Consider the following 26,951-nt stretch of genomic DNA (forward strand, 5'->3'; position numbering starts at 1 on the left):
TCTTGGACTTCCACCCTCCAGAACTATGAGAAATAAATTTTTGTTGTTTATAAGCCACCCAGTCTGTAGTATTTTTTTAGAGCAGCCCAAAGACTTCATAAAACCTTTTAAATTTAGTCCTCTTAGCAGGACTAAGATACTATATCAACAGGACAAAAACCACATGATCACCTCAACAGATGCAGAAAAAGCATTTGACAAAATCCAACACCCTGTCATGATGAAACACTCAACAAACTAGGAATAGAAGGAATGACCTCAACCTGATAAAGAACATCTATGAAAAACCCACAGCTAACATCATATTAAATGGTACAAGACCGAAAGCTTTTCTTATAAGATCAGAAAGGATGCCTGTCTGTTCTTATTACTTCTATTCAACATTTAACTGGAGGCTCTAGCCAGGGGATTAAGCAAGAAAAAGAAATAAAAGGTATCTGGATTGGAAAGGAATAAGTTAAGCTATCTCTATTTACAAATGACAAACTTTACATAGAAATCCTTGGTAATCCACCCCAAAACCTATTTGTTAAACAAGTTCTGCAAGGTTGCAGGATACAAGATCAGTATGCAAAAATCAATTGTATTTCTAAATACTAGAAATCGACAGTCTAAAATGAAATTAGAAAATAGTACCATTTACAATAACATCAAAAAAATAAAATACTTAAGAATGTATCTCACAAAAAAGCATAAGACTTGTACACTCAAAGCTATAAAACAATGCTGAAAGCAATTATATAAAGGGAAACATATTCTAGATGATTTAATATTGTTAAGATGGCAATAGTCTCCGAATTGCTCTACAGATTCAAGTCAATGTAATATCTATCAAAATTCAACTACTTTTCTGCAGAAGTTTAAAAGTCAGTTCTCAAATTCAAATAGAAATGCAAGGGACCCAGAATAGTCAAAACAATCTTGACAAAGAACAAAGATGGAGGATTCACACTTCCCAAATTCTATGCTTCCTATAAATCTACAGTCATCTGCACTGTGTGGTACTGGCATGAGGATAAACATATAGATCAGTGAAATAGAACTGAGTGTTTAGAACTACATAGAGTCAACTAATTTTTGACAACAGTGTTGTGATATTGTGATTTATAACATGAAATATATATTTGGTCTTTGTCCACTGTTCCTGGCACATATCTCCTAAAACCCTTGTAATTTCCTATGCAAGAGCCAGAGAGACATCTTTTGCTATAATACTGAGCTTTGTTCCCTGATCCTGAAATGCTCAAGAGAGACAGAAGTGGAATGGATGGCTTTTCTTATTCATAACAAGCCCTTTGAACCACAGCAGAGTTTATATTAATGAGCTAGGAGACATTTGGAAAGCCCCCAAGGATGGGGGCTGGCTGGCAAAAGAGTTTGAATTAATCATCAATGGCCAATGATTTCATCCATCATGCCTACGTAATAAAGCCTCCATAAAAACCCGTAAAAAACTCCATTAAAAAAAAAAAAGAAGAAGAAGAAGGAAGGGACTGAGTGAACCTGTGGATTGGTGAACACATGGAGGAGCTGGGAGAGTGGTGCACCCAGGGAGGGCATGGGAGCTCCTCACCCCTTCCCACATACTTGCCCTTTCCATGTCTTCCATCTGGCTGTGTGAATTGGCAATCTAGTAAGTAAAATCTTTTCCTGAGTTCTGTGTTCTAGAAAATTAATTGAACCTGAGAAAGGAGTCATGGGAACCTTCGATTCATAGCTGGTTGGTCAGAAGCACAGAGAACAACCCCGACTTGCAATTGGCATCTGAAAAGGGTTTGGGACAATCTTCTGGGACTGAACTCTTAACCTGTGTGATCTAATAATATCTCCAGGTAGTGTCAGAATTGAATTCAATGGGTAGGACACCCAGCTGGTATCTGGAGAATCTCAGAATTGCTTGGTGTGGGGGAAAACTCGCACACATTTGGTGACCAGAAGGGTGAGAAGTGAAGTATTCCATTAGTAGAGTATTAAAAGTAAAGGAGACACAAAGTAATGTGTTTTTTTCCTTTACAGGTGTGCAGACAATTCAACAGGAAAAGAATAATCTCTTCAAAAGATGGTGTTGAGCCAACTGGATATCCAAATACAAAAGACCAAAGCTGGATACTAGCCTCACGATATATAAAAAAAATTAATTCAGAATAGGTGAAAGATCTAAATGTAAGAACTAAAAAAGTGTACACAGGTATAAATCTTCATGGCCTTGGATTAGGCAATGGTTTTTTTACACATAACACCAAAAGTACAAGTAACAAAAAAAAAAAAGAGAAATAAAGTGAAACACCATAGAAATTATAAACTTTTGTACTTTCAAAGACACTATGAAGAAAGCTAAAAGACAACTCACAGAATGGGAGATAGTGTTTGCAAATCACATACCTGATAAGAGACTTGTATCTAAAACACATAGGGATTTTAAAATCCTTTTATATAGAATAAAAATATTTTTTGAAAAAGATTTTATTAATTTGAGAGACACAGTGCACACAAGTGTGCACGTGCACACACACGGAGGAGAACATGAGCAGGGGGTAGGGGTAGACGGAGAAGCAGACTTCCTGCTGAGCAGGGAGTCCAACGCAGGGCTCAATTCCAGGACCCTGGGATCATGCCCTGAGCAAAAGGCACACATTTAACCGACTGAGCCACCTAGGCGCCCTAGAATAAAATTCATTTATAGAGACTATGTACAGAATATCAAATATATAATTTAAAAATATAAACATTACAATTCAATAACATAAAGACAAATGACCCAACTTAAAATGGGCAAAGATTGTGAATAGAGCTTTCCAAAGAATATATATAATAGCCAAAGTGCACATGAAAAGATATTCAACATCAACAGCCATCAGAGAAGTACAAATCAAAATCACATCCACTATGGTGACTATAATCAAAATGACAGATAATAACAAGTGTTGTTAATAATGTAGAGAAATTGGAATCCTCATACATGCTGGTAGGAAGGTAAAATGGTGTAGCCTCTTTGGAAAAGAATCTGGCATCTCCTCAAAAGTTTACCATATGACCCAGCAATTTCACTTCTATATAACACAAGAGAAATGAAAACATATGTTCACACAAAAATCAGTACATGAATGTTCATAGAATTATTCATAACAGCCAAAGAGTCAAAACAACCCAAATGTCTATCAACTGATGAATGAATAAACAAAATATGTTATATCCATATGCACAGAAGAGATTTAACACAGCAGCCCTGACTACTATCTTTTAAAAGACCTAATTATGAGGTTGGCCCTTGGCTGGTATCTGGGAACATGATTTCAGGAGTGTTCCTGGCATTCTATGAATGACAACTGTGGCTCGTTGTGCCTGAACTATTTATATGAATAATATGGTTTATGCTTAACACCTGCTTTCCTTCCAGGAGTCTGGAATGTGGATGCACAATAGACACAGGGTGCCTACATGACAAACACCTAGTAAAAACCCTGGGCACTGAGCCTCTAATGAGCTCCCCTGGTTGGCAACATTTCAGAAGTGTTATCATAACTCCTTACTAGGGGAATTAAGCATGTCCTGTGAGACTCCACTGGGAGAAGACTCTTGGAAGTTTGTGCCTAGTTTCCTGTGGCCTTCGCTCCATATGCCTTTTCTCTTTATTTCTTTTGTAATAAATCACAGCCCAGAATATGACTATATGCTGAGTCCTATGAGTCCTAGCAAATCATCAAACCTGAAGATGGTCGTGACGACTCTTAAATACAATGAAATATTCAGCCATGAAAACAAATGAACAACTGATAAACAGCACGACATCAATGAACCTTGAAAATATCACACTAAGTTTAAAAAGCAGGACATAAAAGGACATGTACTATATGATTCTATTTATATGAAATGCCCAGAATAGGCAAAACCATAAAGACAGAAAGTAGATTATTGGTTGCCAAGAACTGGGAGAGGAGAGAGTGGGAAGTGACTGCTGGGGGCATGGAATTTCTTTTTAAGATGGTGAAAATATTCTGGAATTGGAGACTGGTGGTAGTTGCAAAACACTGTAAATACACTAAAACGACTGAATTATACAGTTTAGAAGGGTGAATTTTAAGGTGTGTGAATTATATCTCATTTTTTTAAAAGACTGAGACTAGAAGAAGAGGAAGTGGAGGCAGTGTAATAGATAACTCTTGAGCTTCAATATAAAAGGTGCAGAGCATTAGAGTACTAGCTGTTAGCTGGAAGGGAAATGAGGTCAGGAAAGGCTTCTGTTATTTTTAAAGTGGGGATAAAATATCATGTTTATATACCAATGAGAAGATCCAAAAGAAAAGAAAAGAAACTTCTTTTGGGAAAGTGAAAACTGCTGGAGCAATGCCCCTCAATAGAAGAAAAGAAATAGGGTAAAAACTGATTTAGTGGAGGTTATGGTTTTAGAAGCACTGACAGTTCACCAATAGTAACAGGGGAAAAGACAAAATATATGGTGTAAATGCAACTAAATGAATAGATGTGGGAACAGTTTGTGAAAATTCTAATTGCTTTGATTTTTCTCAGTGAAATATAAAGAAAGGTCATCAAGTGAGAATGAAGATGGGGGAAGAACAGCTGAAGGTTCAACAAAAAGGAGGTATGAAATAATCTACAAGAGAAGCAGAGCAAATGGGACTAGGGAAATATCATATGACTTGCAAACAGTATGACTAACAGCACTACATGTCCACTTGAGGTTCATGGCCGTGATTTAAAGTGAGACCAAATAGCATGTGTTTTTCTCCTGCCATTTAATTGTGTGAATGCAGGAGTGGAGTAGTCAAAGAGCTGCATTTAAGGTTTGGGGGTTTGACATGCATACAAGACAAATGGGACAAGGGAAAAGAGGCTGTATGTAAAGAAAGTGATATAATGATAGACAAAAAAATTTCATATGGGACAAGGGAAAAGAGACTATATGTAAAGGAAGTGATATAATGATAGACAAAAAAATTTAAACTAAGTAAGGACAGAAATAAGGACATAAGAGGATAAGAGACAATAAAACTGTGGTAAGAGTCGTTGCAGGTTCTGACGGGAGTCAATAAATTATTAGATTTGGAAGTTTTAAAGGAGTAAGGTAGAGAGATAGGAGGTAGAAGTTTGAGGTTGAGATGTTTGAAATCAAGATTATGGAGGACTGCAGTTATCGGTAATGACATGATTTAGGATTTGACATGGCAGTGAGGTAGCATGGAGAACAAGATTACTGGAAGACAAGAATTAAAGGAACCAAGAGGCCACAGTTTTGGAAACATTACCTACGTTGCAATTTTAATTACCAAGAATGACATTACAAGAGAAATTGACAAGAATTTCTGTGAGAAATGAGGACTGACTTCTGGGGAAGATGGTGGAGTATGAGGATCTTAAGCACATCTCTCCCATGCATACAACTAGATAACATCCACATCTGTGTAAATAACCTAGGAAACGAAGTGAAGATTGGCAGAACAGACTCTCCACAGCTAAATGTAGAGAAGAGGCCACATCACAAAGGGCAGGAGGGGCGGAGATGCTGTCATGAACCAGTGGCCCTCGGGACTGTCTGCGGGAGGGAGGGATGCCATGGGTGTGAAGAGGATCAGACACCAGCCATGGACCCACATGGAAAGATGAATCCCCATAACATCTGGCTTTGAAAACCATATGGACTTAACAATCAGTGGGACTTAACACCTGGAACTTCAAAAATCAGGCAGAGCTCTGGGAGAGCCAGGAGTCCCCTCCTTTAAAGAGAGAGCACAACAAAGAACTAGAAGAAATACAGCATAGAAGCAGCAGTTTGAATGCCTAGGGTATATGGGAAGGGGCTTTATTTATTAATCTCAGAGTGATCCCTGGCGGAGCAGGGATCTTAGGGAACTTCTTCAAGAACAAAACCGCTGCTAAGCACCATTTCCCTCCCCCACACCAAAGCCTAGATACACAAGCACCTGCAGGAACAAGCAGAGCATGTACACTCCCCACCTACATGCTAAAGCATGCTCCACATCCCCATTCTCCTGCAGAAATGCCCTCTTCAGGGGGGCGCCTGGGTGGCACAGCGGTTAAGCGTCTGCCTTCGGCTCAGGGCGTGATCCCAGCGTTACGGGATCGAGCCCCACATCAGGCTCCTCCGCTGTGAGCCTGCTTCTTCCTCTCCCACTCCCCCTGCTTGTGTTTCCTCTCTCGCTGGCTGTCTCTATCTCTGTTGAATAAATAAATAAAATCTTAAAAAAAAAAAAAAAAAAAGAAATGCCCTCTTCATCACAGCCTAGGCAGGACTCTTCCCCAGGGGCTGCAGACCCCGACCCACAACTGACTGACACAGACCTACTGGCTCCTCACAGCCCATTCCACATTCTCCTGCAGACCTGCCCCATCAAATATGTCCTTGGCTGAAGCCCATCCAAAACAGTGCCATAAGCCTGGTAGAAACTCTGCAAACCAGAAGAAAATGGCATGATATGTTCAATGTGCTGAAAGGAAAAAATCTGCAGCCAAGAATACTCTATCCAGCAAGGCTATCATTGACAACTGAAGAAGAGATAAAGAGTTCCCAGGCAAACAAAAGTTAAAGGTATTCATCACCACTAAACCAGCTCTATAAGAAATTTTAAAGGGGACTCCTTCAGTGGAAAGAAAAGACCACAAATAGTTGTTAAAAAAAAAAAAAAAAGCCAGAAGTACAAAAGCAGTAAAATTAAGTTTATCTACTAAAATCAGTCAAGGGATTCTCAAAATAGGATATAAAGTATGACACCATATACCTAAAATGTGGCAGGGGTAGGGGGAGAGGAGTTAAGAATGGGTTCAAACTTAAGGAACAATCAACTTAATACAGACTGATATATGTATAAGATGTTATATATAAACCTAATGATAACCACAAAATAAAAGTGAAAGGAATCCAAGTATATCACTAAAGAAAGCCAGCAAACTCTGAGAGTAGAGAGTAAGAAAGGAACAGAGAAGAACTATAAAAACAACCATAAGAAGTAACTAAATGGCAATAAGTCCATACCTTTCAATAGTTACTTTGAATGCAAATGTACTAAATGCTCCAATCAGAAGACACAGGGTGACGGAACAGATAAAAAAAGCAGGAACCATCTATATGCTGCCTACAAAAGACTCATTTCGTTCTAAAGATACATGCAGATTGAAAGTGAAGGGATGGAAAAACAATCATCATGAAAATGGAAGTGAAAAGAAAGCCAGGGGAGTAATATTTATATTGGACAAAATAGACTTTAAAATAAAGATTGTAACAAGAGATAGAGAAGGACACTATATAATCATAAAGGGAACAATCCAACAAGAAGATAAAACAATTGCACATATTTATGCACCCAACATGGGAGCACACATATAACACAGTTAATAATAAACATAAAGGAAATAATCAATAGTAATACAATAATAATAAGGGATTTGAATACCCCACTTACAACAATGGGTGGACCATCCAAACACAATCAACAAGGAAACATTGAATGAGATGGATATAACAGATATATTCAGAACATTCCATCCTAAAACAGTAGAATACACATTCTTTTCAAGTGCAAACACTGCACTCTCCCGTATAGATCACATGTTAGGCCACTGAACAAATCTCAACAAATTCAAGAAGATCAAAGTCATGCCATACGTCTTTTCCAGTCACAATGCTATGAAACTAACAATCAACCATAAGAAAAAAATCTGGAAAGAACACACATACATGGAGGTTAAATAACATACTACTAAACAATGAATGGGTTAACCAAGAAATCAAAGAGGGGGAAAAAATACTTGGAGACAAATGAAAATGAAAACAACAACAGTCCAAAATCTTTGGGATGCAGCAAAAAAGGTCGTAAGAGGCAACACTGAAACAATTTAGGCCTACCTCAAGAAGCAATAAAAATCTCAAATAAACAACCTAATGTTACACCAAACAGGGCTAGAAAAAAAACAAAACACAAAGCCAGAAAGAAAGAAATAATAAAGATTAGAGCAGAAATAAGTGAAATGGAAACTAAAAAACAAAAGAACAGATCAATGAAATCAGGAGCTGGTTCTTTGAAAAGGTCAACAAAATTGATAAACTTTAATCCAAACTCACAAGAGAGAGAGAGAGAGAGGATGCAAATAAACAACATCAAAAATGAAAGAGGAGAAATAATAACCAACACCACAGAAACACAAAGGATTATAAGAAAATATTATGAAAAATCATATGCCAACAAATTGGACAAACTAGAAGAAATGCATAAATTCCTAGAAATACATAACCACCCAAAACTGAATCAGGTAAAATAGAAAATTTGGACAGGCCAATTACCAGCAATGAAATTAAATCAGTAATCAAAAAACTTCCAACAAACAGAAGTCCAGGACCAGACAGCTTCACAGGTGAATTCCAACAAACACTTAAAGAAGAGTTAATACCTATTCTTCTCAAACTATTCCAAAAAATAAAGAGGAAGGACAGCTTCCAAATTCATTCCATGAGGCCAGCATTACCCTGATACCAATACCAGATAAAGACACCAAAAAAAAAAAAAAGAAAATTACAGGTCAATATGTCTGATAAATATAGATGCAAAAATCCTTAACAAAGTATTAGCAAATCAAATCCAACAATGCATTAAAAAATCATTTACCATGATCAACTGGGATTTATTCCCAGGATGCAAGGGTGGTTCAATATCCACAACTTAATCGTGATACATCACATCAACAAGAGGAAGGATAAAAACCATATGATCATCTCAATAGATGCAGAAAAAAGCATTTGACAAAGTACAATATCCATTCACGACAAAAACCCTCAACAAAGTAGATTTAGAGGGCACACACCTCAACATAGGCCATATATGAAAAATCCAGAGCTAATATCATCCTCAACAGGGAAAAACTGAGAGGCTTTACCCTAAGATCAGGAACAAGGCAAGGATACCTACTTTCACCACTTTTATTCAACATAGTGTCGGAAATCTCAGCCACAGTAATCAGACAGGAAGAAGAAATAAAAGACTTCCAAATTGGTAAAGAAGTAAAACTTTCACTATTTGCAGATGACGTGGTACTATATACAGAAAATTCTAAAGACTCCACCAAAAAACTACTAGAACTGATATATCAATTCAGTAAAGTTGCAGGATTCAACATCAATGTACAGAAATCCATTTCATTTCTATACACTAATAAAGAAACAGCACAAAGAGAAATTAAGAAAACAATCCCATTTACAATTGCTCCAAAAATAATAAGATACCTAGGACTAAAGCAACCCAGGAGATGAAAGACCTGTACTCTGAGAACTGTTAAACACTGATGAAAGAAACTAAAGATGACACAATGAAATGGAAATATATTCCATGCTCCTGGATTGGAAGAACAAATATTGTTAAAACGTCTACACTACCAGGTACGCCTGGGTGGATCAATCAGTTAACCATCCAACTCTTCGTTTTGGCTCAGGTCATGATCTCAGGGTCGGGAGATCGAGCCCAGAATTGGAGTCCATACTCAGCACAGAGTCTGTCTGGAACTCTTTCCCTCTTCCTCTCCCTCCCTCTTTGTCCCTCTCCCTGCTCATGTTCTCTCTCTAAAATAAATAAATAAAGCTTTTTAAAAATTGCCTATAATACCCAAAGCAATCTACACTTTAATAATAGTTTCAATAATTGGGGCTACGGGTGGGGTGGGGTGGGTGATGCTCTGGGCTATGAGAATGGTCTTCAGTTGCCTGGTACTTGACCCTGGTAAGATTAGGGCAGACGAATACTGCCTTGTGGAGTATAAGAACCAGACTGAGGAGGTGAGTGTTGGAATGGATTTAGGATTACCTGGTTTATGCACAGGAATTACCTAAACCTAGGAGGAGTAATCTCTGCCCAGTCACTGAGGCCCCAGATGCCAGAGCATCAATAATACAGAAAATAAGAAAATATAGTTAAATATAGTGAACACAGCAAGACACCTATCCCACCCACTTCCAGCCCTGCTAGTATAAGGAATGTGAAAGAAAATAACCACTACCTGAAAAAACTGCAGGGGAAACAGAATCTTTTGTTCTGTGCTGTTCTATGTGTTTATACCTAACTGACAAGTTATCTTAGCATCCCTCAGTTATTGATGTTAAGTTGCAATTTCAAAGGTCATTCCTCTTTAAAAAAAAAAAAGACTATGGAGTCAAGAATTAAAGAGTGAAAAGAAAAGAAAGGTCTTTCCTCTTTTCTTTCTTCACACACACACACACACACACACACAAACATACACACTCTGACACTTCTGGAAAATCAAAGATTTTTATGATACTAAGTTGAATTTTTTAATTTTAATCACGAGGTCATGAAGCAAAAACTATTTTCCATTGCCAATCATTTAAATCATAGATGCTGCTGCTGTATATAAAACAATTTTTCACAGACTATTTCCCACTCTAACTCAAGTGCATAATACCAAAGGACTGTACAGTAAGTAGCAATATAACAATATTTCAAAAATTTTATTGGTTATCTAAAGAGAAATAATGTGCAATAAAGCCACTAATAAGAACTGAATTTCATAAGTAAAATTTAAAAATTTTTTCGGAAGTTTCGTTGAAAAAATCAATCTCTATATTTTACATTATAATCCTCTCCTTATACTTTATATTAATACAGATGAAATTTCAATGTACCCTGCTAAAAAAGGGGGGGGGTACATCACAATCACTTTCTCTGTGCAAGACACTACACGAGATACCACTGAGGATGTTCACATCAATGAGATGATCTAATTTCAAGGAGCTTACATAACCACAGACATACATGACTAACCTAATACAAAACAAAATGTGATTAAGTGCTTAAAATAGAGGCCTGTGAAGTGCTATGAAGCACAAAGCCATCTACTCCAACCACCCTGTTCTAAATATGAGAAAACTGAGGCTCAAAGAAATCACAAAACAAGATAATGCACGGCCCGAAGGCAGAGCTCTGCCTTGTTGCCAAGTCCAGTGCCTCCTCCACTCCACCATCTTAATCTTTTTTTCCTAATACTTTTAATGACAATAAATAAAGGAAAATATTGATATAGTTTCTTCCTTTCTCTGATATATGAAAATTTGACATATCCTATGCATCTTCATCTAAACATACGCTCAAGGGGCGCCTGGCTGGCTCAGTCAGTAGAGCACGCAATTCTTGATCTCAGCATTGTTAGTATGAGCCCCATGTTGGGTGTAGAGATTACTTAAAAATATTTTTTAAAAAGAAGAAAATAAAAATAAACATACACTCAAGAAATATATCATTTCATAGAGTCTACGACAGGCCTACTATATAAATAACACTTATTAAAATATATTCAGTGTTTACTGTATGCCAAACCACTGTGCTAAGTGCTTTATAAGCGTCTTATTTAACCCATACAGTAACACTGTGATATAGGTATTATTATTATGTCCATTTCTCAGATGAGGAAACTAACAGTAAGTCATTAGTCAATGTTCATACAGTTAGAAGTGGTAGGCCTGTCCTTAGAACAATGCCACTATACTACCAACTAGGAAAAAAAAGTATACATTTTAAAATTGATAGTCAAAACTCAATGATGAGCCTATGATCTGTACTGGGAAATGATAATGATTTTTTAAATTGCACTTAAAGTATCTGTTTAAATTATGTCGTACTATTCTTACACACAGGGCAGGTCAAGGTTAGACAGTTTTCCATTTATGCATATAGGAGTTTCATATAAGAAACTCTCAAATAATAAAGAAGTTAGATCATTCAAGCATGTCAGAGCATTAAAAAAAGAAAAATAAACCAAATCACACAAATATACTTAAAATTTAATTACCCAAAAATAATTTTCTACACTAAAGTCAGCATGATTTGGATTACAGATAAAATGTATGTGAGCAAATACCTAAAAGACTAGCATCAAAAAACACTTAGGATCCAAAATATAAAAACATAAAAATCTAACTTTGAAAAAGCCAGTATTGGCTTTAAAAACTTAATTCCACATTTACTTGTCATCATAAAGCACTCAAATCAAGAGCCACTAACCAGTACATACCTAGCCCTTTACACAGGGTCTTGCCCATAACAGGGCAGAATAAACACCTGCTGAGTAAGTGTATGTGATGGGTGGTATGACAGAAAACCACTAAAATATCATTTAGAACAATACCGACTTCCATATATTGGAAAAAGGGAAGAAATTATGATAGGGCAGGATTTAAAAAACTGAAATGAAATACAAATAAACAGTTCAAGATTTACAAACATAAAAAACTTAGTGAATTTTTATGGTGCTTATTAGGTGTCAGGCATTTTACACCTGATGAAATTCCGGACACAGAAGGGTTAAGTTTGAGGCACACAGCTGCGAAATGGCAGAGCAGAGAATCTGAACTTAGGCATTCTAGCATTAGAGTACATGGCATTTAAATGTCATACGTCTAAAAGAGATATAATTTCGAGAAACTACATTAGAAAATACTTCCCTTCTGGATACATTTAGCAAAAATGAGTGTCAAATCCTTACACATATGTGCAGATAATAGTCAAGCATTAAAATGAAACTGTATTCAATTAGAATGGGGATTAATTTAAACTAATTTCTCTTAGGTGATCAAAATTCGTGAATTCACGAGTTCAATGGATGTTCTATTTTCAAAACTTTTGACTATATGCAAGCCATAAGAATAAAAAGTTTTGATCTCATATTTTTACAAACATAATTTATTTAAAGTTTTGCATACCAACAATAAGGAAGTCAGTATATAGCAATGGTTCTCAACAGGGGCTAATTCTACCCCCAAGAGGACATCTGGCAACATCTGGCAGACATTTTGATTGTCACAACTTGGGGGGTGGGGGGGAGACTCAGGAAGAATGCTACTGGCATCTAGGGGCTAGAGGACAGGTTTGCTGCTAAACATCCTAAAATGCACAACACAGCACAGACCCCACAACAAAGAATTATCCAACCCAAAATGTCAATAGTGCAACTGTCAAAAAACCTTGGCATAGAGTAATTAATTCGAATTACTAGAGAACACACCATTTCTCCTCTTCCAGGCTCAATCTCAAATTAGTACTTAGTCTTTCCCAATACTAAGTTCCTAATACTCTGAGACTCATAATTCGCCTCTACTAATACTATTACTAAGATAATTTGGAATTTAAATGAATGGATTTTTTAAATTTATAAAACAGAAATGAAAACACAGGAAATAAAAACATACACACATATGTGTTGAAAAGACAAACAGTTATCTATTAGATGTAAATATAAGACAAAAAAGATAAAGAAAGCACTTACTGTAAAAATGTTCTAAATTCTGAAGCTTCAAAGTTCTTCACAGCAATAGACTCATGATTTGTTAAATTATCAGATGTCTGTCCAATAGTATGAAAATAGAAGTCAGGAACCCTTGCTAAAAGGACTGCTTTGTGTGCTTTGAACAAAGTACTACCTACAGAGAAAGTAACATCTGTATGGGTTTCTTCCTTTAGGAGCCTGTAATGAATAAAAAGGAACCATAGTTTAATTAGTGATACTCAGAAATATATAATATACCCATTTTTATAAAATAATTTTTCAAAATAGCACGCATTAAAAATACAGAGGTAAGTAACAAAATTAAAATAGGTTAACATGAAAATGAGTTTGTTCTCAGTTCATTCCAAAGAACACTGTTTAATACTGGCTTAGAATCTAATTTTCTAAAATTTATAGTGAAAACAAAGATAATTACACTAAAAAGAGTAAGAATATTTTTTCAAAAAGTATCTTTTCATTCCTTCTGGTAATAATAAAATTTATCTTCTGCTATTTATGTTGATTTTCCTTTAAAATGTACCTGCTTTAGATTTATTTCAGAAAAAGAACACAAAGTAATATGGTCATTGTCAAAAAGAATAAATTTTTTAAAATCTTACTAAAAGAAGCAAAAAAAAGTAAAATGTCAACAACACAAGCAAGCTGAGTATAACAATAGACAATACAGATTAGAAACTGGTACATTTTGTTCTGACTATTGTTAAATACCAAGTCTGAAATGCAGGCTTGGCCGTCAAGAATGTGACATTTTAAGCCCTTTTCCAGTTTTTTCCTCACACAAATAGAACAAACCATGCTCTAATCTGTTACTAAAATGATGGGCTCATGGGGTAGCCCATTCGAATCCCTTTACTAATGCACATGCTTATGGTAAAGCCCACTGATTACATGTAAAGTGATGAAGAGCGGAAATCAGCATCATAATACAAACTGTCATAATCTTTTGTCCCTGTGGAAACTATATATTTCTACTCCCTAAATACTAAATAATACTTCATATCACTATATCATTATCCTCGGCAAGGTACATATTCTCAGAGGATTTCCGTATCACAGGATATAACTGGCAATCACACCAGTACACTACAGGAGGTACAACTAATGGACAAAGATATCCATTACAGTGAAAGCTCAGGATGTTGCCACTGACACTCTCACTCCCCCAAGACCAAGTTAATGGCTCCTTCCTCTGATCCCAATGCACTCGGTGCATACCTCTATACCGCGCTTCTGTCATTGCATCATTATTTTTTTGAGTCTTTCTCCCTACTAGACAATAAATTCCCAAAGGTAAAAACTGTATATTCAGTATACAGAGCTCAATATCTGCTTGTTGAATTTTGTTGTATTTTACCCTAAACAAAACAAATGCTTCAGAGCACAAAACTTTCAGAACCTTGGAAACAATAAGCAAACAATAAGCAAACATTTTAGTCAATATTTTAATCAATAAATTATTTTCATAAGTGATTTTTAAAATTATGCAAAAATGTACTGGTCTCTCAAACATTAATAAAAATTCAAATTGCATAAATACTCAATTTTTTCTTTCCTCCCACCCACCTTTTCTCCATCCTCCACTCTTCCCCAAGTGAATAAGGAAACAATGCAGCTGGTAGCCATATAACCATCACTGGGGAATCTGCCTTGTTCTTAATACATGCTCATGAGTATTTGTTAAATAAAAAAATTTATTGTGTTTAAAAAATTGTCAATATGAAAATATAGTGTTTTATTTTATAAAACTACTTACACGAGTTACAAGTATATCTTGTATGCTACAAGTAACAGAATTATCTGACGCAGACTGGCTTAAATATTAAAGGGGGTTTACTGGTTCATCTAATAGTAAAGTATAGAGGAAGGACAAGTTGAAGCAAAGGCTCAACCATTTCTAGGTCCAGCGTCTTTCTATCTCATTTCTCTGCTAACTACTGCATTAAGCTATCTGGTGCATTTTGGACTGCTGATTATCATTAAAAATGTGTTAAGCAGGTACTATGTACCAAGCACTGGGTACAGATAGAAGACTAAAACATATGTACACTCAAGGATTTTACTGAATAGTAGCAAAGACAGGCCTGAAAATTAGACTGTGATATATTCAATAACACAAATAAGTAAAATTTTTTCAGAGACAGGCATAAAAAACCTTACAGAGGACAAGAAAACCAAATGAGATTTCAAAGATCAAATAAGAGTCGCTCAGGGAAGCAAGGCAAGGTCATAGAGTTAGTTCCTGGTTCCACATTCCTTGCTAAGGTATGTGTGAGTATGGAGCTACGAACTGGTCAGCAGAGAGTACTGGGGGGCTAAGAAGCGACAGATGAAGCTGCTGGGATAAAGACAAATAAGAGGCAAAGAGTTTAACTCCATCTTACAGTTGAAGGCTAATCACCAAATGATTTGAAACATGGATAAATTCATTTTTCAAAATATCACCTATTAGTTGTATAGACAAGGAATCAGGGGGAGATGAAAATGAAGATGAGAAAATTACTGCACAACACAGATGAATGATGTAAAGGCTTGAGCCAGAAGAGATCAATGGTGATAGAGACTAGGGAATGGAAATAATTTGGTAATAGGATTGGCAGGAATTAGTGACTGGATGTAGAAGGTGAATGGAAGGGAATAACCCCTTTTTTGGCTTGGACAACTGGGTGCTGATTATACCACCAACCTTTACTGTATATCTGCTATTCTAAACTTCATTCTCAACTCCAGATATATTTCCAATTGTCTCCGGCATATGGCTTCCTCAACATTCACCACGCTTCTCCCTTTCAAATGCCCTAAGACTTGGCACCATCTCCTGTGTTTCCCTTCCCCTGTACCTCCACATGTAATTGGTCACTGAGCCAATCAACTGCACATGTGAATCCCTTTCACTTTTTCCATTGCCACTGCCATTATGTATCCCTTGACTATTGAAAAATCTCCTCGCTAGTTTCCTTGTTTCTAATTTCTCTTCCCTCAATGCAAGATCTAAATATGTTAAACTTCTTTTTTTTTTTTTTTAAGATTTTATTTATTTATTCGACAGAGATAGAGACAGCCAGTGAGAGAGGGAACACAAGCAGGGGGAGTGGGAGAGGAAGAAGCAGGCTCCTAGCAGAGGAGTCTGATGCGGGGCTCGATCCCAGAACACCAGAATCACGCCCTGAGCTGAAGGCAGATGCTCAACCGCTGTGCCACCCAGGCGCCCCTAAATATGTTAAACTTCTATTTAAAAAACACCAATGGTTCTCCACTGCCTCCACAATACATTTCAAACTCTTCACTGAAGAAAGAAGAAAGAAGGTCTCCATGATCTAGTCTTAGTTTACCCATTCACCCTCATCTGCTCTCACTTTGGTTGCAGGCCATATCCATAATCCCCTCCCAAAAAGCTACCAAATTCATTTAGCATTCATATATGGCTCGTCTTTGTAGCACATGACCCTGATGCTCTTAACCACATCTGAATGAACAGTGGAATGAGCCAAGGTTAGCCATCAGCCTATGTGGTAGTTAAACAAGTAAACTCTAGCGGAGATGTTCTATAATAAAGAGAAACTGACTGATGACACTGTAAGAGAGTGTCAAAGCAAATCTAAGATACAGTAAGAAAAAGAAATGGGTAAGGACAGAAGCAAAGATGAAGGAAATAAAATTACGGAAGATAAGTTTGTATAACTACTGCAGAGAAAACAGACTGGGCTCATATTCTGGTTGTGTGACCCTGGGCAAGACATTTTAATGTTTCTGGAGTCAGAATGTCAAGGTTTTTATTCAAACTCTACCACTTCATACCTAATGTTCAATTTCCTTACCTGTTAAATGGGAATAATACCAAGACTTACCTCACAAAGCAGTCTACCCAGCATCTAGCTGATAGAATAGCAATAACTTTAGGTTATTTTTATTACAATTGTCTTGAATAATGGTCCACTTCTCAATGAGGTCTTACTATATAATTGCTGTCACACCCCAAGCAACTTTCCAATTCTACAGCAGATCTGGCTTTTTGACCACTGAAACAGTTTCCTATTTTACTCACTTCTCCATATACCCGATTATCTCAGGTCACGCAGAGGTGTCTCTGTTCCTTGCTGTTTAAGAATCTAATACAACTTGGGGCGCCTGGGTGGCACAGCGGTTAAGCGTCTGCCTTCGGCTCAGGGAGTGATCCTGGCGTTCTGGGATCGAGCCCCACATCAGGCTCTTCCGCTATGAGCCTGCTTCTTCCTCTCCCACTCCCCCTGCTTGTGTTCCCTCTCTCGCTGGCTGTCTCTATCTCTGTTGAATAAATAAATAAAATTTAAAAAAAAATTATGTTTAAAAAAAAAAGAATCTAATACAACTTGCTTTCCCAAAATAAATCAAACTCTTTCAAATCTCTGTGCCTTTGTAAAAGCCGTTCCCTTTGTTTAGATATCCTGACTTTTCCCTTCCTAATATTTACCTAATCAATTTTGAATCAATCCTTTAGAGATCACTCAAACGTCAACCTAAAAAGCCTTCCCCAAACTCACCCCAGTCCCCATAACTTCTTTTTGACTATTTTTTCTTGCCAGAGTGTAAGCACAACACCAAAGCTATGTCTTATTAATCTTTGATTCTTCAGGACCTAGTACAAATCTAGGTACATGGCGGGGGAGGGGGGGTGCTAGATACTTCATTAATATTTGCAGAATAAATCCATTACATTGCTGTGTTTGAAAAAGATTAATTTGACACAGCAATTAGGGTGCTGGGTGCGCATATGAAGTTTTCTTTAAAAAAAAAAAGAACTGCTACATCTTTTTTTTTCCTTGTAATTGGAACTTAGGAGTTCAGGATCCTATCCTTAATTACTGCTCAGATGAGGATAAATTGTTCCCCTACTATACCTTAATTTCATTTTCTTTATATAAATCAGACAGGTTCTCTTCCTTAAATTCCTGATATCTTAAGGCTTACAATACAGCCAGGAGAATAAAGCCATTGAAAAGAAAGAGCGCCTCATCCTTGCAGATTCACCCTAGAAACAGACCAACTTCAGTTTTATTTTTCCATCTTTTACATTAATCCCCCACTGGTGGAGACAAAGCATCATCTCTGGCAGATAAGCCCAAATTGGAAATTTTTTTACTTTATAGAAAGCACAGTTTATAGCTGCTGGAGCCTAAGTGTAGGGGATAGAAAGCACTTTTTAAAATGTAGAATGCTGCACAACTGTTGGTTATTAGTGGTAATTATGTTTACTCTAGTTCAGTAGTTCTTAAAGTGTGACCGAGGCAGCCAGCATCACCATCACCTGGGACCTTGTTAGAAATGCAAAAGCTCTCTTCCTGACCAACTGAACGAGTACTATGGTCTGGGACCTAGGACACTTTTTAACAAGCCCTCCAGGTCATTCTGATGCACACTAAACCTCATGAAATCAGTTTTGGTGGAAATGGCAATTGGCTAGGGAATATTTCTAAGCTTCATTTTCTTTATAAACTGAGATGTCATTAACCGGATTCACCATAGCCTCAGTTAAGCTTCAGAACAACCCTCCACTTGCTTGCGTCCTCATGAGAGCTGGGAGTTGCTGGGAGCTGTAGAGTGTTCTAGGTGGTGAGGGGAAATCAGTTTGCAATCAGGAAATATTTCTATGTAAGCATTTCTGGTAAAGTGTTTCAAGAAGGTTCAGAAGAAAGAGACCTCCAAGACTCCACTAATTTGTTCTATTTTTCCTTAATCTAAATATTCATTTTTATACTTAATTTTATCATTTTTCTCAAACTAAGCTTATTTTTTTAAAAGTGTACGCTTCAGGGCCATGAAACCCGGATCCATCCCGACCTTAGCTATGCGTCTTTCAAGAACTAAGCCTATTCGTCGTATTCTGTCATAAACTGGTCTTGCACATAACTATGATACTAATTTTGGTTTCCTTTTTTAATCCGGTACGTGCTCTCCGAGGTGCTCGGGATTGGTTTTTTAGGGCGAGGGACCCGCTCTGTAGTGAGGAGACTGGTGCACGTCCCACAAAAGCCTGAGGCGAGGAGAACGAGGAGGGGAGGGATGAAGTGGCCGAGAAGCCACAGCTTCTGGGGCGGAGGTCGTTGCCTTAAGACCTGAAGCAGCCAGAGTTCCCGCCTCCTCCTACCTGAGCAGATCCTGGCTGAGCTGCTCCGATACCACCGCCTTCAGCCGGCGACGCTCACAGGGTCCCTTCCTTTGCAACCCCTTACTGCAAACTCCAGGGGACCCCAGAAGTACGACGGGCACCGCGCCACCCTCCCCACAGCCGGCCATGTCCCACAAAGGCACGGCGGCACCCCGCAGGCCCAGTACAGGATCTCAATCTCCGGCAGCGGGAGAAGGGGGCGTTTCCGACCCAAAGCTCCGCTCCTACCCGAATCCGCCCCTCAGGGAAAGGTTGACGCCTCTCCTGTTTGCACCCGGTCCCTTACAGCGGTGGGACCGCTCTCCGGGGCAATCTGGGAGGCCCGCGCCGCACGTGACCCAGGAAGGGTGTGCGCAGGCGTAGTAGCTCTGTTTACTTCTGCCGGCGGGTACCCTGCCCCCATTGCCCAGGGAGCAAACCATCTCGCGGGATAAACCGTTCCCTCCGGTTATTTTTTCCTTGCTGTCTTTGCGTTGCGGGGGTGTCAGCCGTTCATTTTAATAGATGTTTTATTGCGAGCCGAGTCCAAATCAATCTGCGAGCTTTTCCACATTACGTCTTCCTGGGATGTCAGCGCTTTTTTTTTCTAGCCAAGAACAGGTTCACAGGACCTTTCCTTGGCGAGTCACGCTCCCTCATTATGTTGCTTTGGGCAAGAAAAACGGGGGGTGTGAGGAGAGGGGAAGTAACTTCGTAAGATCAGCAAGAGTTAGGACGTCCTGAGTCCGTTGCAAAGGGTATGTGCAGAGTCGAAAAGACGCCATCGCTTTCTAATCCAGGGAGTGGCTCCTATAACGGCTCATGAACTTTGAGAAATCTCAGCATGTATTCCAGCGCTTTTCATATAAAGCTATAATATTTATGACGAGGAAGGGAAGAGGTAAAGCTGAACGGGCAGAGCCTTTAATTGAGCGGGGAAGTAAGTGGATTGGTGAGCTATCGAATTTTGAACATTTTGGCCTGAAGAAAATAGCTGGACAGGATATAATTTAAAAATCTTTTGGTGTTTTAAAACTTATTTCCTCCGAAGGAAGAAAGCTCAATAGTTCTGCTTCGTTCAGAAGCTCCACAAAATTAACATATAGGGTTGGTTTGTTTGAATCAGTTTTCAAAGGATTCAGAGGTTACATTTGGTTCTTTTGTCTCCTGAGTCTCTTCTAAATAGCATGTATTTGGAAAATAGACGGACCTTGTACCCTAAGATTGGCCAAAAAGTAGCTGTTTCTCCAAATAATGCCCCTCTCAAATATTCAGACACATGAGTATTGAAAAGTATAACTGAATAATTGATTCTTAATTATTCCTGTAGAAAAGAGGCGTGTCAAAGATAATAATAGTTAATATTTATTGAGTGCTTATTAGGTGAGAGAACTGCCCTACCTTCTTTATATACATTAATTCAATCTTCACAACCACCATTTAAGTAGGTCCTAACTAATATGAGCCTAATCTATAGGTGAGGAAGTTGAGGCATGACAAGATAGGTAACTTGGGAAAGGTCTCACAGCCAGTACAGTGGTGGTCTAGGTATTAAAACAGGCTGACTAGCAACTCTTCCCCTTCAAAGTCTGCAAGAGTTCTACCATACCCCTTTATCAGCTGAAGTAACAGGCATTTTTATTATGCACAATTGCATTTATTAACTCACTGGTTCGGAATGGATGACAGAATGGTTTCTGGTTCATGTAATTTAATTCTCGTAAAACACTTTAGGCAATTGGCTGTGTGAAATGATTTAAGAAAAGTGCCCCTTTAAAAAACAAATATCTTAAAAATAAATAAAAATAAATAAAAAACAAAAATCTTGTCAATGATGCTTCACATTTAACCATGAGAGACTTTTTACTTAAAGCACTATTTTTATTTTAATTAATTTAAGCCGTGAAGTCATTTAGACCTTAATGTGAGTGAAGTTACTGGATTTTTTTTTCCTGAAAGACATTTAGGAAGAAAAAAGAATCCTAATGAACTAACAATGGGAGCTTTGAAGGTAGAAACAGCTAAATCCATAATTTTGGGTTGGGTTGGCCTTGACCGTGATTCTCATGTGTGAAAAATCAATTTCGGTAAAATTGCCTTGGAAGGCAAAAAAAATTCTTCTAAGAACTACAATTCATGAAAGAAAAGTGATTTTTGGGATGCATTATTTTTTCCTTCTTTAAAAATGTTTTCATTTGAAACATTTCAAATATGCAAATACACAATATATCACCGATATTGGGCTGGGTTGTTTCTAAGCAATACACTTTTTATAAGAAAAAAAATTGCTGAATTTATACTATATCTGATTCAAATTTACTATTATGAGATTTTTAGATTCTTTGTTTTTAAGCTCTCTTCTTTTTTTTTTTCTTGCACTGAAAAACTCTTGGTTCCTAACAGCATTAACAGAATTACTTTTCTATATATTCCTATAGAAGTTATTAGAGTTTCATAATAATATTATTATTACTACTAACAATTACACTATATTCAATTTAAGGTATTTTGCATTATTATCATGGAAATATCAAGTTGGGGGGCACCTGGGTTGCTCAGTCAGTTAAGCATCTGCTTTTGGCTCAAGTCATGATCTTCGGGTCCTGGGTTCGAGCCCCACATTGGGCTCCTTGCTCAGCAGGGAGCCTGCTTCTCCCTCTCCCTGCTTCACCTTCTCCCTCTCCTTCTCCCTCTGCCTGCCACTCCTCCTGCTTGTGCTCTCTCTGTCAAATAAATAAAAATAAAAATTTTTAAAAAAGAAATATCAAGTTGAGTAGATTCTATAGAATGACTATTTGTGTCCTCCCAAAATTCATATGTGGAAATCTAATCCCCAGTGTGATGGAATTTGGACATGGGGGCTTTGGGAGGTGATCAGGTCATGAGGATGGAACCCTCATGAATAGGACTAGTTCCCTTGTAAAGGAGACCCCAGAGAATTTCCTTGCCCCTTCCACCATGAGAGGATACAGTGAGAAGACAACTATTTGCATACCAGGCAGCGAGCTCTTATGATACACCAAATTTGCCAGTGCATTGATCTTGGGCTTCCCAGCTTCCAGAACTATAAGAAATAAATGTTGGTTGTTTAAGCCTCCCAGTCCATAGTATTTTAGTTATAGGAGCCTGAACTAACTAAGGATTATAAAACATCACTTAACCATCTCCTTTCTCACGGGAGAAATGCGTGGAAATAATCTCAGAACAATATTTGATTTTTTCCGTCACTTTCCTTAAGCTTTCCTCCTCTGCTCACCTCCCCCTCACTCACTTCTTCATCCTTTCTTCTCAAAATACCAGGAAGCTAACTAATGAAGCTTTATGGGTCCCACTTGTACAAGCCCTTTCCACGGATCCAATGGGATCCCTAGAAATGTGTTTCCTTTTTGTAGTTTTGGGGTATGTTTTTGTAAATTTTTGCAAAGATAAGAAATTTGACCACATTTGATCAAGTCTTTCTTCTTAGCTGAATGTCCCCTCATATGTGATGGCACTGATTGCCTACAGGCATTTTTGGGATATGGCCACAATGAAACTAAGTTGAGGATACAGTAGTTTGGGTTAGCAAGGCATATTTATTGGTTCACAATCATTTCCACATCTAGATAAGTTGTTGCTCCCTGTTCTGGTGCAGGAATGGCTTCCAGGAATACTTTGCTGATTCATCCTGAATAGTAACATGAAGGGATAGGGCCCAAGGTCACATACATCATGTCCCATGTGAAGATGTCTTACAGCAAAGGGTGCTAGAGATATATAGGTGGTTAGGAGGTATACAACAGTAGGTAGAGGATTCAGTTCTCACTGGTGCCTAGCCAGAGTGAAAGGAGTATTCTTAGTAATGCAGAATATGCAATTACAAACACAAATTTCCCCTTTGATGAGGCTCCTCTGTCCCTGGGGAGGGGTCTCTATGCTTGCTGTTCTTGGAGAAATATTCTCAGAGGAGTGAATAATTTCCCCTGGGTGTCTCAGGTGTTTTTCAGATGGCTATTTTCACGCAATCTGTCTTTGGGTTGCTTGCCTGCCTGGAGCAGTGCAGTGCCCTTTGGGTTTTATCCCAGTCAATCCCACTGACTTTTAAAACTCCAAACTTTAGGGATGTGCTGTGGAAGGGCCTGAACTGTTCTTCTGGGGGAGGGTTTTGCTGCACTGGGATGGATGCAGGTTTGACCAAGAAAGGAAGTCATGCCAGAGCACAGGGGCAAAGCAGGCTACACAGCCAGTGTCCAGATTAGGTGCCCTCAGCAGGTGTCTCTGTGCCTATGCGGAGGCAGAAGAGGGAAATGGTGCCTGCTGGCTCTTTTGTCCCCAGAGAGGTGACTCTGTGAATGCCACCTTTCACAGATATGCTCCAAGAAGAGCGAACAGTCCCTCCCTGTGCTCCTTAGGCGATCCTCAAATCATACCGTCCTCCCTGAGGTTGCTTGCCTGCCTTCTCTCCAGGAGTAGGGCGGTGCTTTCGAGACTATCACAGCTGAGCCTGCCAACCTCTAAAACTCCATTCTTTGAGCCCTGCTGGTTGCAAAAACTCATGAAAATCAGCTCCTTTCATTTCCCAGCCAATGGCTTTGGGGAAGTGTTCTCCTTGTGTGTTCCCCTGTGTGCTCTACTCTCTCTCTGTGACCACAGCTCCCTCCCCTCTACAGCACCCACTCTCCATTTCTACCCCAAACTGCATCTCCGCACTCCTGCGTTCCCCAGTGTGGCTTCTCCTCTCCCCCTAGTTGTGTAGTTTGTCCTGTCAGTCCTCAGGTTGATTTCTTGGGTATTCAGAATGATTTGATAGGTGTGTTCAAGGGACAAGGCAAGCCTAGGGTCCTCCTCCTATGACGCCATCTTAGCTCTCCTTATAAATGGATCTCTTATTCTCTACCTTTGGTCGCATTGAAACAAACATATCTTAAGGAAAATAAGTACTATAAGATCTAAAAGAAATATATATTTCTCAAGCACATTTTATGTATCCTAATTAAATGCTCAAGCCACCTAGAGTAAAAACTATTGTGTTTTTTCTCAAAGGATAATTTTATTTCAATCATTGTTTCTATTTGGAAGGTACTTCCACCATTTTCAGGGCTGACTTTAACATTTGAATACAGCAATTAAACTGGCTCTTAATGTGGTAATAAATATAGAGAGACTATCTAGAGATCTAAGTATGAATGAAATAACTTGGTATATTCTGGATGTTTCGGGCAAAATTTTGTAAGTTCTTATATGAAATGTAATGTGAATTCTGTCCAGATATTTCTGAAAGAATCCGGAGACATCAAGATCTGGCACTCCCAAGGCTACCCAAAGTACAGCAACTAACGCCGGCTCTGTTATGAAACCATCCTCATCAAGATCAAAAAGCTTAAATGACATTTGCAGAATCTTTTCAGTATTGGCAGGTTTGCACAGGATAGTCTGACCTGTCACATATTCTCTGAATTCTATGCTGCTGTCATTATTCCTGTCAAAGGGGGCAAAAAATTGTTTCAAGGGCTCTGAAATTAGGACTTTTAAGTAATTTGCAAATTCTTCAGTTCCTATAGTGGCAACTCCTTTGGTGGCAATCGCAATTGCAGCATATTCATCCAGATGCTAATGAATATTATCCCAGTCTAACTTTAATTTCTGGCTAATTTTTGTAATTCCATCAAACTAACTTCCGCGGGTAGTTGGAGATTACCTGTGAAAATCATCAGTCTACAGTCTTCATAAGCATGGCCTGTCACAGACACTCGCCAAGGCATTTGCCATGCTGATGCTCACTGTATTGGCAAAAGGGTTGAGTATTTTTTTTTCCCCTTGGTCTTTTGGTGTATAAACAGGCATAAACTCACCTTCTCCTCTAGTGAAGAGCGGACTCAAGGTCAACATGTAGAAACCCGCAAACCCCTGCCCGGCTTAGGTCACTGTGTCCAGTGTGTTTGGGTACCTGGGTAGCAACTGGTCATACAGGAACTCCTGAAGACAAGTCCCCTAGTTTAAAAGTGACCAGACAGGTGCAATTGGTATGCACTCCTTCCAAGAATATCAGGATCCGTGGTCAGTTCCTTTCAGATGTCACTTGCTTCAGGTTTTCATTCCGGGTATTCTTCCTGGAATTGGGGTCCTCTGGGATCACAAGCACAGGCCGTGTTGACAGTATGAGTTTTCCAGCCACTGGGATCTGCCCGTTTTGACTTGCCAAGACCACCAATGGTAACCCTCCCACCACATGGGTGATTTGGTCAAATAAAGCAGAGTGTGGAGCTGTAACACAGATGAGGGCCTCATCTTGGGTTGCTTTTTCCCCTTTCACTTTAACCAGGAACCCTCCTGAGCAGAACGTTGCCTGCAACAAGAATTTAAGGGGTGGTCGCGCCAATTTTTTCCCCCAACTCTTTGGGGAGTTGACTGGTCAAGCAGATCCACCCTTGGTGGAAAGCGAGCACACTGGCCAGAGGATGATGAAAAGGAAGGCGATGCAGGACTCACAGACTGGCATCAGCACAGTCCTGGAGAGGATGATGTAGCCTGGCGCCACCGGCCCGTGCATCTCTGCTGCATGAAAGGGTTGGCCACTGCAGGCGGTGCAACTCATTCATCCTATGGCGGAAGGCGGACTCCCACACCTCCGTCTCGAAGCCCAAGGATGGCTGAGCCATGAAGCCAATTTCTCAGTGGTCTTGGGATGCCAGTAGATTGGATCTGAGGGCAGCCCCCAAAGCATACCCCTTCCCCATATTCAAGTGCTCTTTCTATTCACCCATAATTAGAACTCTCAGATACAATGTGGGTTAATAAGAAATGAGGATGTATTACCCTTAATCATTTCTTAAAATCAGAACAATTAAATATGATAAATGGTGTAATAGAATTGGAATCATATCACCGTACAATCTTTTTTGCTTTTTGTAGATGTCTTCCTTTTGACATATATGCTTAATAAATTATTTGCACATGATTTCTGACATTTATATTAAGGGTATATTATATACCTACTAGGGATATATTAATTTAAATCGATGGATATTAATTACAACTTTTTAATTTAAATACGACTACCGGTAAAGTTTACTTACTGTGAGATGCTTTGAGAGCTGGTAAGTCAAATTTGTTTACTTTCCCAACAAATTGATCTCTACAGAGACCATAATATCTCCTTATGCTAAGAGGTTTAACTGATGGAACCCATGAGCCTTTATTTTATATCTGTTACAAGCACTCTTCCACATGCATAGCAAATTAGAATACATCCATTATCATGGGCTGGAATTAGCCATGGCACATTTGATTCATATTCTTAACATGAGTCCACATGAACCAGTCAGCATTCCAAACTGATATAAGTAACAACAACAAGCCTTAAAATCTCCTTAGTCAGTAACAGGTTTTCAGTAAAATAAGTAAGGATTATTTCATTGGGTCAACATAAACAAAGTCCTATTTCTCCCTTTGTTGCTGCCCTTCAGAAATGATCAAGAGGAAGCATAACCAAAGTTGCTGTGTACCAGGCTCTCTTCTATACCTTTTAACATTT

At 38.5% G+C, this 26,951-nt stretch overlaps 1 protein-coding gene and 1 pseudogene across 1 annotated transcript in view; both read right to left on the minus strand.

Annotated features, from left to right (window-relative positions):
• Positions 1–20,483, minus strand: part of BTBD8 (BTB domain containing 8) — a 93,834-nt gene extending 73,351 nt beyond the window's left edge. The window contains exons 1-2 of the mRNA XM_008697717.2: positions 19,439–20,483; positions 13,297–13,494 (exon numbers count right to left, since the gene is read on the minus strand). Coding sequence (XP_008695939.2) covers positions 13,297–13,494; positions 19,439–19,587 — 347 coding nt within the window. The 5' untranslated portion in view covers positions 19,588–20,483. The remainder of the gene's footprint in view (positions 1–13,296; positions 13,495–19,438) is intronic.
• Positions 20,484–24,585: 4,102 nt separating this feature from the next.
• Positions 24,586–25,967, minus strand: LOC121101955 (annotated as a pseudogene).
• Positions 25,968–26,951: the final 984 nt, after the last annotated feature.

Source organism: Ursus maritimus, unplaced genomic scaffold, assembly GCF_017311325.1.
Source record: "Ursus maritimus isolate PB19 unplaced genomic scaffold, ASM1731132v1 scaffold_12, whole genome shotgun sequence".
Lineage (NCBI taxonomy): Eukaryota > Metazoa > Chordata > Mammalia > Carnivora > Ursidae > Ursus > Ursus maritimus.